The following is a 19132-nucleotide window of genomic DNA, read 5'->3' on the forward strand; positions in this document are numbered from 1 at the left end:
TAGATGTTCACAAGTTCATCGCAGTTCTGAACTCTCTGAGGCCATTTCTAAAAAGTCCTAAATCGGTCATTCATTTGGGAAAGAAGTCAGGACCACGTTGAGATGTTACAGGCGGTGCCGATTTGCTGCTCTGGTTGAGCGGCAGGTGGTCAGGCCGGCTTTCCGCAGGTGCGCGGCTCTGCACGAGTTGGAAAAGCCGTGCGTGGCTTTTTCGAGGCACCATTTGCAAACCCAGCACATCTGGTAAATGTCTGTTCCCTACCAAGAAGACTCAGATACTGTTTTGAAACTCTACCCTGTCTTTCCGTAGGGTGTGCTGATCTCCAAAGCCTGGACACCATGCAGCCAGTTGAGAGGAAGAGGCAGGGCTATATTCATGAGCTGATTCAGACCGAAGAGCGGTACGTGGACGACCTTCAGCTCGTCGTGGAGGTGAGGGCTGTGCCCGCGGAGGGGGGCGGGCCTTGGCCTCAGAGTCAGGCATCACCTTTGATGTGGGAATTCACGAGTAGAGTAGCGAGTAGTGACAGGAGTTCTCACACCCTCAGAACGCTTTGTGGCTCTGGGAGGGTGCCCGAAGAGCCCAAGTGCACTCCTTCCCCCAGACGAGGCCATTCAGGGTGGAGAGAACAAGAGATGCCTCAGCTGCATGTTGGGAGAGGCCCCATCGAGGAAGGGGAAGGACGAGGGTAGAGCCGGTCGGAAGGCACTGAAGCAAACTTCATCTCCCTCACGTTTTTGCCTGTTTGCTCTGCTCTTCTGACACCTGCCGTGTTCATAGACTTTGATGTTTCCAAAGGGACTGTGAAACAGTGGCAGTGTTCATCTAACGTTTGTATCGCTTTGGAAAACCGAAAGGACCACGTGGTAAAATATTTCCCAGTTGTGATGTCCTTACTGTTTGTGCCCGTTAATGTTGCCAGTGACCTGTAGGCCAGTAACAGGTGTTGGAGTAGCACTCTGAAAGGATTTGTGTTTGAGTACACACAGTGAGACTGTATACTTATACTCTTGTTTCCATGGCACTTAGTTCCCACTCAGTGTGTCAGGGCCCTCAGATGAGAAACCCAGTAAATAAACAAGGCACCTGAAGAGAGCACGTGTCCCCACACAGGCCCAGCAGGTGCACCGTTATGCCTGGCCGTGACCTCGCTAGTGGCACGGAGCATCCTTCTGCATCTGCACCCCAGCAAGGCCCTCCCCTGATTCGTTTCCACCCGACACGCCAGCGGGGACCTGCAGACCTGCATACGTGTTCTCACGTGGACACTGCACCGCATGTCTCAGTTGCTAACTTCTCTCAGTTGAGAAGTCCCCCGCAAGGCTCTGAGCTCCTGACAGCAGGGGCGTGTACCCCACATCCTGCATCCCCAAAACTTCACCTGGCCCTTTGCAGGCCTTCCCGTCAGTACTAAATGAACTATGTATGTTTATCTCCCCGCTTCTCTGGCCAGGAAAGACGGCCTAGAAGAAAAGCCCGTCTTTATTACTAACCCCTACGGGTATCAGCCCTGCTGCTAGTCAGATCCCAGTCCCGAGAGGCTGAATGGGTATGGAAGTACCTTTCTGACCCCAGCACAGAGGGGACCGGGGCCACATGCTTGCCCCACTGAGACTTGTCACTTAACCACTTGGGCCTTGGTCATTCCCACTCTGCCCACCTTACCTTGCCTGAGGGGCAAGAGGTCATGTCAGGGTCAGGGATTTAGGGCAAAAGCACTGTTCCCAGGCTGGATGTTCTCGTTGCCATTCCCACGGAGGTTCCCAGAGGTCCCAACCGCCTTCCTCGTCTGCTTATCTCCCTGAGCAGGTAAATGGAATGAATAAAAAAGTAACATATATTCAGCAGTGGATGAAAGAAGAGACCACCAGATGCCTTCCTTGTCCTTCAGGAGCCCCTCAGAGCAGATCCACCACCTCTCCAGGGCTCGCTCCCACGGGAGGGTCCTGACATCTTCAGTCTGATTTTGGAACTATAGAGATTTAGAGATGCCTAGTTCATGGCACTGTTATCTGAATTCTTCGAATCTGTGTTCAACTCAACTCAGTAAATAAACATTAATTCAAAACCTACCGTATGCAGAAAGCACTGTGCTGGAGAAGAGAGAGAAGAGAGAACTCCTACCCTCAAGGAGTTCACGGTCATGTGGAGAGACAGACAGACAGCTGCAGAACACTGAGGTGGGGGCCGGGAGAGGGATAACCACCCTCTGCCACAAAGGAGAGTCGGGAAGGATCCTCCCAGTTAGTCTCTGGCAAGGCTAGAAGGACAAGGATGAGTTTTCTGTGCCCAGAAGAGGACATGGAAGCAGGAAGGCCTGTGCTGGGGAATTAAGATCCTGCAAGCAGTTGCGGTGGCTGGAGTGTCAAGTTCTTGAGGCCCAAGCTGGGAGGGTGGGCAGGGGGCAGGTCGCACAGCCCTGGTGAACCTCAAGAAAGAGCCTGCATCTTATCACAGGCCACTGAACGATTTTAATAGACTGACCTGTTGTGTGTATCTTGGAAAGATCACACACAAGAAGGGTTGTCTCAGATAACTTCACAGTTTCCTTAAGGCTTTTAAAGTCATTCCCTAGGAATCCTAGTTCTTTATGGAAACCTGGATTTCTAACCAAAAAAACTGGGGTTTTGGTTCTGGCTCCTCCGTGTTCTAGGTTTGTGACCTTGAGCAGATCACGCTCCCAGCCTTTATTCCTGAGTGCCCCGGGAATAATCATAGCTGATTCAACTTGACCTGTGTCATCTGTGAAGTTCATTCAGAACCCATGCACACACAGGCGTGTGCACACATATACATATCAGCACTTTGTAAATCCTTCAGTGTTCCACAGTGCAGATGTACGGCATTATCATTGCCCCTTCAGTCAGCCAGCCTCTGAAATCCATGTCTGCTTGGTGGTCAGTCTCAGGCATTGTATAAGTCGTCACTGTTTCTTTTGCTGAACTTCTCACAGCTTCACGACCTCTGAGGCACCCATGTGACAGTTTCCTCAGTGCTGCAGCTTTTACAGGGTGTAGATGCTTTATGCACATGGTTTTATTTAACTTTCCTGATCTCTCTTGCAGATAGATAGCCTCTCCTCTTATTGATGAGGCTACTGGACTCAGTCCTTAGAATTAGCCCTAATAAGGGGCACCTGGGGTCAGTCAGTGGCGCATGCAGCTCCTGAGTTGTGAGTTCAAGCCCCACTTTGGGGTGGAGCCTACAGAAAGAAAGAAAGAGAGAGAGAGAGAGAGAGAGAGAAAGAAAGAATTAGCCTAATAAGAACCCAAATAGCAAACAGTAGGGAAATTATGCAATTTAAATTTTAGCAATCCTAAGTAGGCTTATTTAAAAACATCATGATCTTAAAAAAACAAAAACAAAAACATCATGATCATATTAGTTTCACTCTGTGAAGATACTGTTTGAGTTAGACCACTGTATATGCACACCTAAGACAACTTCTTTCTTTTAGGTTTTGAATTTAGGTTTTTCTACAGTAGGGAAATTATACAATTTAAAATTTAGCAATCCTAAGTAGGCTTATTTTAAAACATCATGATCGAAAAAATAAAAACATCATGATTGTATTAGTTTCACTCTGTGAAGATACTGTTTGATTTAGACCACTGTATATGCACACCTAAGATAACTTTTCTTTTATGTTTTGAATTTAGGTTTTTCAGAAACGGATGGTGGAGTCGGGCTTTCTCAGTGAAGGAGAAATGGCCTTGATCTTTGTAAACTGGAAAGAACTCATCATGTCTAACACAAAGCTACTCAAGTGAGTTGTGCGCACTGGCCTGCCAGCCCCCAGGACTGACACTTTCACACGTAACTCCCTGCAGGGCTATTTAGTTAGCAAAGTTACTTTGAACTGTCTTCTCCCTCAAGCTTTTACTTTATTATCATTTTACAACATGCCCTGTAACTGTAAAATACATAATTTCTGAAGTCGAGAAATATAACAAAGAAAATACTTTGATTAAACAGTGAAAAAATGAAATCATAATATAAACAATATATTAACATGTGATTTCAAAATATACTTGACTGTACCGGGTAGAGTAGGAGAGAAGCTGTAGCCCATGGCCTGGACATTACTGGCTGGTCTGACATTCTCCTAAGTCCCCTTGGGGTGATTTCCCATCCCTGAAGCCTGTGAGGACAGACTCCTTGGCGGGCGGGATCAGCAGTCCCGGTTGTCCTGTGTCTCCGCCCTCATGGAGGCACCCAGCTCAGCAGCTCTCCTGGGGACAGTGCTCACCTCCACCTCCACAACTGGGCTCCTGCTCCCTTTTTTCCCTACAGAGTGTAGAAAATTCCTTTCTTCTTGGTTCAGCTGAGAACAAGTTAGAATTTTTCTAAAGGAACTTTGCTAAGAAATGAAGGAATCCAAAACAATTCCGAGGACCTGGAAACACCCAAGTGTATAGACTTCATTTTCTTACTCTTCTTTGCCAACATTTTGCCCAGGTTGGCTTGCCAGCAGAACATAGGCGCAAGCTGCCTCCTCCTCCTGACTCTTCCCTCACAGTGCCAGGTTTGTCGGTAACTCACTAGGGATCATTACCATTGTTCCCGTGATAGTCATCCTTTATTTACCAACCACATTCACAGTGAGAGTGTGTTGTTTGCAGGGCCTTGCGGGTACGGAAGAAGACCGGGGGAGAGAAGATGCCCGTGCAGATGATTGGGGACATCCTGGCAGCCGAGCTGTCCCACATGCAGGCTTATATCCGGTTCTGTAGCTGTCAGCTTAATGGAGCAGCTCTGTTACAGCAGAAGACCGATGAAGACACGGATTTCAAGGAATTTTTAAAGGTAACTCCGTTCTGGAATCATGAGCAGGCCAGACCCGCTCCGAGCTGGAGACAGAGATGTGCAGCTGCACAGTCAGGACTCCACATGGGAAAGGGCATCCCACCAGTTTCCAAAGGAAACACCAATACGGCAGAGAATTTTCTGAGTGCTTGTGTTACCTTCCGTGTTGAATTGGTGTTTCTTGGCACTAGGGCCATAATTTTGCCCATCTATTAGTAGTGTCATTTAAGCCTATTTACTTAAATCAGCTATTTTATACACCAAAATTTTCCAGAATGTCACTTTATTAATTTTGTAAATTGTATTTATTCTATATCCATCTTATGCCACCAAGGGTATAAAATAGCCTACTCAAATATATAAAATGCAACAAGACAAGATGACATGACGTAAGTGGACGAATACAGTGGGACGAAAGGATAGGAGAGGACTAGGGCAGCTTCATAAACGCACATGTGGGACCCTGTCCTGTGCTCCAAAGTGCACCGAGATGTCCTCACAGCGTCCAGAAACCAATGAGAGGAGGAGGACATGATTGGTTCCATGATGCCATGGTTATAAACTAAAACCAAACACTTGGTAAGGAAAAGTAATGCTAGCACGACACTCAGAGAACACAGTGTAATAATGCATGAACAACACCCTGTGAGTGATCCAGCCACACGCTTCGCATGGCTGCTTGTTATCATAGAGTGTCATGTGTGAGAACGTCTCCCTGGCGTCGTTCGGTAACAAGAAACTATTACTACACATGTGACGGTGGCAAGGGAAATGAAAGTAAAATCTGTTTTCTAGCTTTTTTACATATCTTCTTCTTTTTTTGGTTTCTGAAATAGTGCCTGTCGGGATCTGTTATACAGCCACAGTGCCTTAAGGGAGAATGCATAATTTTAATGTCTTCATTATCCAAAAAGAATGGAAACATAATTAAGCATAAAATATAAGATGTTTAGGCAGAGGATAAAAATTCCAACAAGAAAATGGAGTAAGTAATAAAGATAAAAGCACAAATGATATCAAAATATCTAAGAACAGGTATATTGGAAAGAATAAAATATAACTGTGGTAAATCTAATAGAAAAACAGAAAAACACAAGTAAAAGGAACAGACATGAAAATATTTCTTAAAGTAAAAGAGTATATAAGCCAAAAATATGTGCTAATAAATGTCAAAACATTGACAAAATTTGTAGTTTTCTATTACAATTTGAAAACTGCTTCAGTAAGAATAGAAAATCTGAAGATACTATTAGCCAAGGATAAAACTGAGTAGCTTACCCCCAAAAGAGGAGCTAGGTGCACTTGATGGACTTGATGGTGAATTCTTTCTAAAGGAATAGATTATTCCATACTATACAAACTATTACAGATCATAGAAAAAAAACAGAAATCCACCTAATTCATTATTTAAACCAAAAGAGTTCCTGACCCCAAGGCCTGTTTTCATATTTGTATTTAATTACAAAAATGAGGGGCAGCTAGGTGTCTCAGTCGGCTAAGCATCCAACTCTTGGGTTCGGCTCAGGTCATGATCTCACGGTTCATCAGTTTGAGCCCCGAATCAGGCTCGTTGCTGTCATTACAGAGCCTGCTTTGGATTTTCTGTCCCCCTTTCTCTCTGCCCCTCCCTCACTGTGTGCACTCTCTGTCTCTCTCAAAAATAAAACATTTTAAAAAGAATTTAAAGTACTTTTTAGCACAGAGACCAGCACATAATAAACAATAAATGCTAATTATATTTACCTTCCTTATGATGATCTTAGGGATGCAAAAATGATTCAATATAAGTAAGGCACTGAGGACCGACTCTTCAATTGGTGATAAGGGTGGGTGGCACAGGGTTGCTTAGAAATGAACTAGAAGAGGGGCGCCTGGGTGGCTCAGTCAGTTAGGCATCTGACTCTTCGGCTCAGGTCATGATCTCACAGTTCATGAGATTGAGCCCCACGTTGAGTTCTGTGCTGACAGTGTGGAATCTGCCTGGGATTCTTTCCCTCTCTTTTTGCCCCTTCCCCTCTCACCCACATGTGTTTTCTCTCTCTCTCTCTCAAAATAGACATTTAACAAAGAAAAAAATAAGTGAACTAGAGACAACATACAAGGGAACCAAAACCACAGACACAAACACTGGTCAGAATAAGATAAATGTGGGATTGTGAGTGCATGCAAATGTTTTAAAATAGTAGAGGGGCATCTGGGTGGCTCAGTTGGTTGAGCATCCGACTCTTGATTTCAGCTTAGGTCATGATACAGGCTCGTGGGATCGAGCCCTGCATCAGGGGGGCTCTGCTTAGGATTCTCTCTCTCTCCCTCTGTCCCTCTCCCCTACTTGTATGCTCTATCTCTCTCTCTCTTTCTAAAATAAAAATGAATGAATGAATGAATGAATAAATTAATAAATAATAATAATAGTAGAATTAAAAATATGATGTTTAGGGGAGCTTGGCTGGCTTAGTCAGTGGAACATGCAACTCTTAATCAGGGTTGTGAATTCAGGCCCCATGTTGAGTGTAGAGATTATTTAAAGATAAAATCTTTTAAAAAAATTTTTTTTTAATTTCATAAACATCTTATAAAAAATGTTTATTTTTGAGAGAGAGAGACAGACAGAGCACGAGTTGGGGAGCAGCAGAGAGAGAGGGAGACACAGAATCCGAAGCAAGCTCCAGGCTCTGAGCTGTCAGCACAGAGCCTGATGTGGGCCTCGACCCCACGGACTGCAAGATCATGACCTGAGCTGAAGTTGGCTGCTTAACCTACTGAGCCACCCAGGTGCCCCAAAAATAAAATCTTTAAAAACAAATTGGACACTTACCTTCTAAGTAATTTTTTTTAATTTTCCAAATAGTAATAACAATAGGAATGTAAATAAGGTATCAGTGCCATCACAACTATAACAGTAGAAAGAATAAATAAAAAGTTTATAGTTTAATAATAAAAGGCATTGTGTTGATTACATTAACAACAAAATCTAGCAATAATCTGTGTGCTAAATGTTACTTTTTAAAAAGTCTCAGAAAATACAGAAAAAGCATGAAGATGCTTGCTGTAGCAACATATATAGATATATCCAAAAACAAAAGGAGGGGGCAGTTTTAATATCCCATAGTGGGAAACAAATAGGTAAATTATAGTAACTGTGCTTTTCAGTTATTAAAAATGGTCATCAAAAAAAAAAAGTCATCCAAGAGCACTAGCTACTCTATTCAAGTACTGTGTTAATAAAAGGAGTAGAGGCAAATAAGATGTGGTCCTTTGTCTCCTGGAGATAACAGTCTTCAAGATCATGGAGACACCTCAAACGGGGTACCATTACCTGTCTTCCCCAGTCCAGATGTGGTGTCCTGATAAAGGTGGCCATGGATGATTGCAGGGGCTCCAGAAAGGTCACTGAACATGAGGGAAAGCGTCAAGGAAGGGGGAGAGCCTGGCCAAGAGGAGTCATAATCTGAGTCTACATAAATGAGTATGAATTAGCCAAGTGAAGAAAGAACAGAAGGGACTTAGCAAAGGCTAATGCATTCATTACCTGGCACATCATAGGTGCTCAATAAATGGTAGTGATTGTTTCTAATAAAGCAGGGACAGCAGGCAGGCAGAGGCAGGGGAAATCACGAGCCGTTTAGAAGGCAGAGTTGAAGGTGACTCCTAGGTGTGTGGCAGGGAGGTGGGTGGTGCAGAATGGTGCTACCAACTCAGGGATGCAGGTGGAAGAGAAGCTTTCATGAAGGAAGATGAAGACTTTGGGGTGTACTGAGGTATTGAGGTGCCTGTAGGAGGTCCAGGTAGGAAGGAGAGTAACTCGGCCAGTATGGAGCTCTAGGGAGGGTCCGGGTGGTGCCCTGGGACTCAACTGCTGGGGGTCTTTGGGCAGCACCTACAGTTAAAAGCAGGTAGAGAAGAAGAAAGAAGTGAGGATTGGGAAGGAGTGGACTGGGAAGACAGCCGTCAATTGTTCTGGAAGCAAAGGAGGGCATGATGGCACAGGCTGCCAAGTCCACGTAAGAAAGAAAGAGCTGAAAAGCATCTGCTGGGTTCACCAACTAAAGGGAGATACCCCTGCTGTTAATCTGATATATATTATTTTGAATCCTGAGTTTTTAAAAGAAATGAGAAATCTAAAAGATGGTCAAAGTCAAGAGTACAGTCGGTGTTTCTTTTGTTCTCGTTGAAGCTTTGATTTCCTCATGAGCCTGTCCGTTATTTGCAGAAGCTGGCATCTGACCCTCGATGTAAAGGAATGCCCCTTTCCAGCTTCCTGCTGAAGCCCATGCAGAGAATCACCCGCTACCCTCTGCTCATCAGAAGTGTGAGTGCCCCAGCTGGGACAGAGGAGCCAGACCCCTTGAGGTCCACAGGGGCCGTAGTCAGGGAGCCGGCCCTGGCACATGGGTGATGGACCAGGCACCGTGTGTGCATGCACCCAGACGCCATGTATGTGGGCACGCACACGAACACGCACATACAATCTGGATTAGGCAAAGAAAAGCCATCCAGTGTTGCTTAGGCAACCTGTCCTCTTCCCCCACCCCCACCCCCCCCCCCAGGAAACTCCCCTGGGTCTCTCAAAGTCACGAATGTGTTTTTCTAAACAGGGCAAGTGCCCTGTAGGTCTGCATCTGTGGAGCCTGTCGTGAGCCCATATGGAGTCCACTATTGGCACAACCTTCCGCTCCAGTCTTTCTGCTGAGATCTAAATTCATCCACCAGCTCAACACCTTTCCCTAGATGTCTCAGGAGTCCCCAGCTCACTGTGTCCTACCCTGAGCTCATCACCATCCCCTTGCTGTTCCCCACTTCAACTTGCTAACTAAACAGTCCTAAGATACCATCCATCTTTTAGCATAAGCGATGTGGGCCTCTTGAGCCAATATGCCTTCTAAGGAGAAGGTGTACTTTACAAAGGATTTTTCCACAAATTATCACTGATACAATTTTAATCATCTTACAAAGAAAAGCAGTAGAAATAATATAAGACCGTTACTTTTATTGATTATCCCTTGACCATTGATCTCTAAGCCATGTTAACTCATTATGGACCTTATGTTACAGAGCTTATGTTTGTTATGATACAAAACTGACCCATTCATACATAATAACCCACAGTCCCTTACCTGAAATACTTTGAAGCAGATGTATTTTCAGAATTCAGAATTTAATTCAAAAATGGCATATTACATGATACCCCAACAAAGCCTGGGCATCACCTATAGCCAAACACAGTAATATTTCTACAGTGAAATACATGAATAATTACTTTTAAGTAGAATAAACAGATACATCTCTTCAGTTTAGGTCAGGTTTTGCCACCAAATGAATATTGAAGAAAAGCTTTAGGCTTTCAGGGCTTTTTCCCATTTTGGAGTTGTAAACAAAAGACGGTGGCCCCAGGTGGCCAGAGTCCAGACAGGAGCCATCTGCTGATGGGACTGCTAACTTCCAGAGAGACACGACACGGTTGTATGCCAGCCTCTATTCTTTTACATTTGTCACATTAGTTTGAAGTCACTTTAGAATCAACAGTATGTTTTCCTACAAGCTGATGACATGATTTTATTCTATTTTTCCTATAGCAGAGGATTCATTGCTTTTTTCAGATTTATAAAAAAGATCAGTGACCCCAAAAATGTTATAAGCCATTGCTATTCAGCAAGTTAATACACTTATGAAAGCTGCAGCCAGGTTATGTGGTGGGTTCACCCTAAAGGCAATGGCTTAAATGACTGGGGGGAGGGAGGGAGCCACGTGTGGTAACGCATGTACCAAGACCAAGCCAGAGCCGCTGGCCACCCACAGGTTTCAGGGCACTTGATCCACGTAGCAATTGGCACTGAGTCAACCTGGCTCCCCAAGAACTCTGGGGCTATCCACTTGTTAAGGGCGAACAATCGTCTTACTGTCGTATACCCAGCGCCCAGCACATACAGCAGGCAGTAGGACTTCTGGGTGGAAGACACTCTACTTCCCACATGACGGAACCGCTCTTTTCCAGATTCTGGAGAACACCCTGGAGAGTCATGTGGACCATTCCTCCCTAAAGCTGGCTCTTGAGCGGGCAGAGGAGCTTTGTTCCCAAGTTAATGAAGGAGTTCGGGAAAAAGAAAACTCAGACCGACTCGAGTGGATCCAGGCACACGTTCAGTGTGAAGGTCTTGCAGAGGTGAGGCCTGTGGTGTTGAGCTGGGTGCCACTAGGCAGGCTCTGGGTAGGGAACCCAGTTCAAGCCTTCCCCTAGTGTGGACAGGATATGCCTCAGTCCAGCCCCATGTGCACTCAGTGTCCTGCCCCTTCTTGGGCTGTCATTTTCCTTTCTTAGAAGGGAAATGTGATATTTTTGTTTTGAGTTCTTTGAATTCAGCCAGTAGAATCCATATTCTGTGGGTAGAAGTCATCACTTTCCCATGTCAGTTTGGACTCTGAAGGAAAATCAGTGCACCCTCAGATCCAGGGCACGGGCCTCTCATGGAGCTCTGGGATGGTTTGCGCTGGGACTCACAAAGTGACAATTTCTTTTTAAGCAACTTATTTTCAACTCCCTCACCAACTGCCTGGGGCCCCGGAAGCTTCTGCACAGTGGGAAACTATACAAGACCAAGAGCAACAAGGAACTACATGGATTCCTCTTCAATGACTTTCTGCTTCTTACCTACATGGTCAAGCAGTTTGCTGTTTCCTCAGGTTCTGAGAAGCTTTTCAGCTCTAAGTCCAATGCCCAATTCAAAATGTATAAAACGGTAAGTGTCACATTCCTGGCCGTGGCATCAGGAGCATAACAAGGTGTGTCCTTCTCCTGGAGGACCTCCTTCCAGGATCCTTTCCTGTCCTCATGGGACACTCTTTGCCCGTCTCCAGATGGGTCACTCCTCCTTTGTCATTTCCCAGGGAAGAAGCCCCAGCGTGGCTGGGTCCTCACTGTCCTCTAACAGCTGGATTCCAGCTTTGGATTCTGGCTTCCTCCCTGGCAGATGTGATATGATCCCTCCTCTGTCCACACTCAGCAGCAGGTCTCTCTGTAAAACTGAGACAAGGTGCTAAGTGTAGGTACATGGAGGAGACACCCTGTCACATGAGCAGTCATAGACACTGGGAGCTCCTGTTCTCAGTTCAGTGACATCTCATCTGCCCAAGATGTTTTCTTCCACAAAAGTAAAAGACTCAAGAAGCTAGACCCTTCTCTCCTCCTCAAAAAGGCTCTTCAGGACAGACAGAACTCTCCCTAGCTGTAGGTGGGTGGAGGGTTCTGGCACATTTCACACTCTGTGTTTTGGCCCTCTTTCAGCCCATTTTCCTGAATGAAGTCCTGGTGAAACTGCCCACAGACCCTTCCAGCGATGAGCCTGTCTTCCACATTTCTCACATTGACCGGGTCTACACCCTCCGAACAGACAACATTAACGAGAGGTCAGTCTTGACCACGTGTGACCTGCCTTGAAGCCTGGACGTCTCCCTTCCATAAACGCACCTCCAGTCCGTGCTCAGTCCTACTAATTCTGTATCCTCGAGCTCTCCTAACCAGTGCCATCCACCCTGGTCCCACTGGTCAGCCTTGATTTAGATATGCTGGGTTACTGCAACCACCTCTGTATGTGTCCCTGCTTCCAGTCTCTCCTTAGGATCTTCCAAAATGGGAGAGCCAGCACCTTGCTTCCTTAAATCCCTTCTGCAGCAGTCCGGGCTCCTTCACCTGATTTCTGAGGACCTCTTTGTGTGTCTCAGCCTCAGTCCCATCCCTCTACTGCACAGGACCTGTACTCCAGCCAGAATGTCTTCCTTCTGCTCTTTGCCTGGCCAGCCCTGCATCCTCTACAGGATAGCTCAGCACCTGTGTGATGGCAAACCAGGGGATGCTCCTCCCCTCTGTGCATGTGGTTCTTGGTGTTCTTTGTACGGTAGAATGTCGCTCTGTCGTGCCAAATTGCCACTGATGTGGCAAATTGCATCTTCTATTTCTGTGTGCCTGCATCTTGCAAGTGCCTGGTGTCTTATAAACCGTGAGTAACTCTAGAAATTCTCAGCTTCAAAGTCAGTTAGCAAACAAGTCTTTCAGTTAAACTAATGTTAGGTCTATGATGGGAAACTTGTCAAAGCCAAGGTTAACAAAGGAGTGAAGAACAAGTGCAGAGCTCTGGGGCTCCTGGCTGAACCTGGGAGGTACTCGGAAAAGCCACCCAATGGCTGTGCTCTGCTTCTCCTCCAGGACTGCTTGGGTCCAGAAGATCAAGGCGGCATCTGAGCAGTACATTGACACGGAAAAGAAGAAACGGGAGAAGGCTTATCAAGGTAGTTGGTGGTGCCCTAGAGAGCTGGAAGCAGCCGCCAGGGCTCCCAGGGGAGGGGGAGGGAGAGGGTCCCACTCTCTGGACACAAGCTGCTGCTCCTGCAGGGTGGGACTGCACAGAGACAGCCTAAAGGAGCAGACTTGCTATGGGATCCGACAGCAGGATCTGCTTGGTGGCTCCTGCCCTTGGGGCCTCCCCGAGCCCCCTGCCCACTACACAGACGGGGTCACCCAGGCCAGCCCCGGGACCTCCCTTCAGTCTGTGGTGAAGGAAGAGGGTCCTTTTGCACAACCAAGCCCACTTCTGCGTGGTCCGTTTTGCTTCACCCAACTTCACTTCTCTGGCCTGTTTCCCCGTCAGCTCTGCTCCTCCTCTCCCACCCCGGCCTCTGCTCCAGCCCTCCTCCACATCCATCCGTCCTCCCTCCCTTGACACCAGGTCCTGGACCTCGAGGCCCTCCTCCTCATCACCGGCCCTTCACCCGCTTGCAGTTCTCATTCTGTTCAGAGGGCTCCCTCGCTCGACACCAGTGACCTGACCCACCGCTTGACTCACTTTGCCCCCTGCACCCGATGGCAGGAAGTCAAGGCTCCTCCTCCCCCTTGTACCTGGAGCTCCACCCAAGCCCAAGCCTGCCTGTCCCTCTCCTCCCTCAGTTCCATGAAAATCATGCTGGGCTGCTTCCCCAAGCCCACGCTCCAGACACACTTCGACTTCTCCCCGCCACCAGCCAGGCTTCACACCATGGCATCTCCTGAGCAGCTCTGCGGACAGCAGTACTGTCCTCACCACCCAGACCAGAAGCGTGCCCTCAGCCCTCCTGCTTCTCTAGTCAGAGGCCAGGTCCTACCCCATTCTCTTCCAGTGTCCTGGGCCTTTCCCAGTGGCACAGACCCTCTAGTCTCCACTTAGGCATGAGGCCCCCATCACCATCCCCTTCATTCCTGGAGTATTCTTTTTACAGGGCTGACTCTCCTTGCTGAAGCATCTTCCCCATTGCCTCCCAAATTAAGAACAAATTCTTACCCCAGACTCAGGGCCGACCCCCAGTGTCATCTGTTCCCCAGCCCCGTTTCCTCTCTCTGCTTCGCCTGTACCACTGCCTGATTGAACAAACCACCTCTGAGCCCCCCTGCCTGTCCCCCCACCCCCACCCCCAGGCCTTCCCTGTTCGGTCCTCCCTCTTCTGTTCCTGGCTGCTAGAGCTGCAGCTCTTTGTATGTTTTTTTATTCAGGTTTCCCTTATTTTGTTATATACTCCTGAAAGGTATGTGTAAATTGGCTTTTGCTGATTGAATCTTGTTTTAATGGTACTTCAAAAGCTTGCTATTAAAAAAATCAACGACTGAATGATTCGGAAAGCATATAATGATCTCTTAATTGGTAAAGATAAAAATCAAGAGTTTTTGTTAGTTTTGCTTAGTATCAATATCTATACATATTGTTATGCATTTTCTATGTGTTCTTTAGACATTTATTGATTACTTACTCTGTGCCAAGCCCTATGCTAGTCTTAACCGGACCTTCAAAGATGAATAAGGGGAACTTATTTGTCTTTAAGGGAAACTGAGTGTAGGTGCCGCACTGGAGAGGTTGGCACAAACAAGGGTGGGGGGCTTCTCATAAGTTCTACTTGCCCTAAGTTTTAAAAAATCAATAGCTCACTAAGCAGCCTTTTTAAACCCCTGAGGGCAACACCTGCTTAACTACTTCATATTTACCAATCTGAGTTCACAGACCCATTTCCCTCCATATGAAAAGAGTTTTGAGTCCATCCTCAAATAGAATAAGGTCTTAAGTGAAACTGCTTTATAAGCTGAAGTGTTTACATGTAATTGGAATGATGTGGGTGGCAAATTGACTTTGGTACCTGCTAGTTAATTTTTTACCTTGCCACTCCTAGGTTCTGTGACATGGGCAGGTTATGGGCTTTTCTAAGCCTCAGTTCTCCCACATATGGAGATGGCAGTTATAAAGAGCTACCATACAGCATAATTGTACAATTTACATAATAAAATTTTTGTAGAGGTCTAGCACATGCCTAACACAAAGTAAGTATCCAATAAATGTTAGCTGCTTTTAAGTGCTGAATGGATATAATGTATTTTTTTTAATTAATATTACCATTTGCTAGGCAATTGAGTGTTTATTAATACAAGGCTGAATAAACAATACGCACTCTGCAGTGGCCTCTCCTGGCAGAGGAGATGGATAGGACACGGAATTTCAGAACCAGCAGGCTGCAGGATGCTCATAAGTCAAGGATAATGGATGCGCAGAGTGGGGCAGAGAGGGGAGAGTGACATGTGAGATTGGATGCACATCTTCAAGGCTGGGTGGGATGCAGACAAGCAGAGGTGGTGGACAGGTATTCCAGCGGGTGCCATGGCCTGGGCAAAGGCACACAGCAGCCAGATGCTGGTCTGCCAGGCCCAGTGCAGTGGCAGGTGACACTGGGGAGTGTCAGGATTGGTTAGAAGGACAGACTATACTCACAGCTCAGTGTCCTCCGTGCATTCCGTGCACGTCCTTCGATCTCAGAGAAGAAATTGACGTCACTTGTCTTCTTTTGTAGCTCGCTCTCAAAAGACTTCAGGCATTGGGCGTCTGATGGTGCACGTCATCGAAGCTACAGAATTAAAAGCCTGTAAACCGAATGGTAAATGCTTCTTTCATTCAACAGATGTGGTAACTGCCCTATTCTTTGCTGATGACTCTTCTGTACATTGAATAACGGGACGCTTTTTAAAAAGCAGTGTTTCCAGTGCCACTAAAATGGTTATCGTACCAATATTATCCTCACTGTCTCTTCCCAGTAAGTACCAGTGCCCCTTTCTTCAGTGCTTCTGAGTAGAAATTGCACGAACACTTGTCCAGGCTCATGGGGAGCATTTGGGGCACTGGAGCCCACAAGGCAGATCTGGGCCCTCAGACAGTGCCCCTGCTGTCGTGGTTTACAGAGAAGCATCCATTTGGATCCTGCTTCTGCTCAAGGAAGGTCCTGTTGTCATTTATTTTACGTACAGATGTCACATGTGTCTTTGGTTTGTTTTTGTTCAGGAAAGAGCAATCCATACTGTGAAATCAGCATGGGCTCCCAGAGCTATACCACCAGAACCCTCCAGGACACACTCAATCCCAAGTGGAACTTTAACTGCCAGTTCTTTATTAAGGACCTTTACCAAGATGTGCTGTGTCTCACCATGTTTGACAGAGACCAGTTTTCACCAGATGGTAAAGTATAACTCGACCAGGGAGGAATTTGAATACTCCGGAATTTAGGGTCTAGATCCAGGGTACTTGGCTTTATTTTTCCCTGTGATACCTATGGGAAATGACACGGGCCCATGGGCACCTGCAGCTCGTGTGGGAAGTGGGTCAGGGGTCTTCTCAGGGGGAAAGGGTGGTCTCCGGCGTGTGTCAGTCATGGACCCCAGTCACTCCCTACGTACACAACAGAGACATTGCTCCCAGCACCTACTGAATGGGTGAGACATGCTCTGCCTGAAGGAACTTGGATTCCAAGAAGGCAGTTTCCCTCCCACGGGCCTCTCCCTGGGCATGCGTCCATGTAGTTATCAGACACCCACTAACCAAAGGAAATTAACTGTTCTGGATTTGAAAGTCTTATGTTTTCAGACACTCCTCCTTATAAAGAAGTAGCTTTGACTCTCACATGTCTATTCTCCAGATTTCCTGGGTCGCACTGAAGTTCCAGTGGCAAAAATCCGCACAGAACAGGAAAGCAAAGGCCCCACAACCCGCCGACTCCTGCTGCACGAGGTCCCCACTGGGGAGGTCTGGGTCCGCTTTGACCTGCAGCTTTTTGAGCAAAAAACTCTCCTGTAGGGGCCTCAGGGATCTGCCCAAAAGGCTGGGGCTAAGACGGACGGTGCTGCCCCTAGGCTAAAGGAGCATCACAAGGCTTCATCCATCGCAGGCCACGCGTGCCAGGTCCGGCCCTCTATTTTATTGCACACTAAATAGCTAGCAATCTATGCAAACATGATCTTTCCTAGAAATAAACCAAACCCACAGCACAGTGCCTTGTATTAGTGTTAACATGTTTGGCTGTGTTTAGATGCCAAGGTTTCCATTTTCAGGGCTATAAAAAGTATTATGTGGAAATGAGGCATCGGAACAGCAGACATTACCACTTGGTTGAATGTGTCCAGTGTGGGTGGTTTTGGTGATGCTGTAACCATTCCACGCCATGTGACCTCTGCGGGGTCACAGCCACTCAGGAGGTGAAGGATCGGGAAGAAACGCTGCAGCCTCAGCGCGGGAACAGCCTGATACCGAAGTAGGTCTACTCGTGCACTGAATGAAAACAGAAACTTGATCATTTTATTCCTGACTAGATTTTATCATCTCTGCTCAGACAATATAGTTTGAAATCTAAAGGGAAAAGCTTGATTTACTTTAAATACTGTGAACTCTAATGATGTGGAAAATATTTTTCAACTTTAATTTTCTGAAGTATAAATTATTTATGTAAATTCCTTGTTTTTGCATATTTCATAGGACATGCATCTTTAAGCTTTATCATTGCCAATATGTACAGAAAGAGAATAAAAATATAAGTTTATGAATGTAACTTCTTTCAAAGCTTGACTGATTTACTTTCCACCTGAAAAGCTCTTGAAAGGTAAGTTCAGGGGTTGCTTGTAGTGAAACCAAATTTCCTTTCTGTGACAGTGGCAAAAACCAAGAGGGGGTGGGGGAGGGAGGGTGTGGTGCCTAGGAGGCCCTGGAGCCTCGTCTTGACTCTGACTTGCTCCATGACTCTAGTAAATTGACCTACGGTTTCTGGGGCATGGTGTCACTGATGGCTAGACTGCTGATCTCTGTGGGAGTAAGACCATACCTTCTTGAGTCCTTCTTCCTACTTGGTTGAGCAGGAACCTCAGAGGTAACTTCAGAGTCAAGAAAATACACAGGCATTAAACATCTTCAGCAGGCCCTCAGCCTCCAGCTCCAGAAGCACCGGTCTCTCCCTGTCCCCTGTCCTGTCAGACCCACATCCACACCTGTCAGCGCTGCTGGTTTGGGCTCTGGATTTTGTAGTGTGAGATTTGTTTTGAACATTGACAAAAATCAGGTCTTACCCACTAAATTCCTGGGTTAATGAGTAGAACTGGAAAAAGATCTGCTTTTTAGGAGGAACCACGCAGGCTATAGGAGCCTTGATTCTCAGGGAGCACATCTTAGGGAGCTGGAAGAACAGGAAAGATTCCAATGTCCCTCCACCACAGCCCCCGTTTCTGTCTAAACATAACCACTGAGCAAAGAAGGGCTGGAAAACATAACTCAGAATGTTCAAGTTAAAAAAAAAAAAATCTGCCATTCTGGGTATTAATCCTGGGCACTTATTTGTTAAAACTTAGATGTAAAAGAAATATGGCCAGTGTCAATAGAAGAGACGCCACTCAACATCTGAAACCAAAACACCTAAATGTATTAAGGGAAAGTTTGGCTGGTCAGGCACAGCCTCACTGAGCAAAACAAATTGCTGATCTTCTATAGGGTCTTGAAGGCAGGTGTGGGTCGATGTCCAACAAGTCTGCCTCTGACTGGCTGAGTTCCAAAGCCTGAGACAGTCTCTGATGAGCCAAGGCCAGTTTAAAACCAGTTGTGGGTTTACTTGTGACCCGAGCTAAATGATAATCCTTTTCCCAGGACAGCAGGGACTTGAATTCTCCCTGGGATGAACTGTGGCTACTGCCATTTCCCCATGTCTACATGTGTCAGGGTTCTTTTCAGATTTAGGACAGAGGAGCCTGCAGGAGGTGAGTCAGACTTCTACAAAACTCCAGAGGACATTCAATGTCCATGCTCCTCACAACTCCAGTCACCTGCTTTGACCTGGGACTGCAGCTCTGCCTCTTAAGAAATGAATTTCTCTCCTGACTGAAACATGAGCCTAATTTTCTGAAAGATGAGGGAGGAGGGTGTGCCCTTAGACTCCTTGCGTCCCCTGGAAAAGGACTGAGCAGATAGGAGAGATGCCCAGCAAGCCACCACCGACCCCCTCTCCACCCCCCAG

The 19132-nt window shown here is 46.5% G+C and overlaps 1 protein-coding gene across 10 annotated transcripts in view; it reads left to right on the forward strand.

Annotated features, from left to right (window-relative positions):
• ITSN2 (intersectin 2) overlaps positions 1-17683 on the forward strand; it is a 147298-nt gene extending 129615 nt beyond the window's left edge. For all 10 annotated transcript variants that reach the window (XM_047853606.1, XM_047853601.1, XM_047853608.1 and 7 more), the window contains 11 exons: positions 311-432; positions 3661-3767; positions 4624-4807; positions 9018-9116; positions 10800-10967; positions 11326-11541; positions 12087-12208; positions 13005-13087; positions 15662-15745; positions 16147-16320; positions 16778-17683. In XM_047853606.1, the coding sequence (XP_047709562.1) occupies positions 311-432; positions 3661-3767; positions 4624-4807; positions 9018-9116; positions 10800-10967; positions 11326-11541; positions 12087-12208; positions 13005-13087; positions 15662-15745; positions 16147-16320; positions 16778-16935 (1517 nt within the window). In that variant the 3' untranslated portion in view covers positions 16936-17683. The remainder of the gene's footprint in view (positions 1-310; positions 433-3660; positions 3768-4623; positions 4808-9017; positions 9117-10799; positions 10968-11325; positions 11542-12086; positions 12209-13004; positions 13088-15661; positions 15746-16146; positions 16321-16777) is intronic.
• Positions 17684-19132: the final 1449 nt, after the last annotated feature.

This window comes from Prionailurus viverrinus, chromosome A3, assembly GCF_022837055.1.
Source record: "Prionailurus viverrinus isolate Anna chromosome A3, UM_Priviv_1.0, whole genome shotgun sequence".
In the NCBI taxonomy this organism is placed as follows: Eukaryota; Metazoa; Chordata; class Mammalia; order Carnivora; family Felidae; genus Prionailurus; species Prionailurus viverrinus.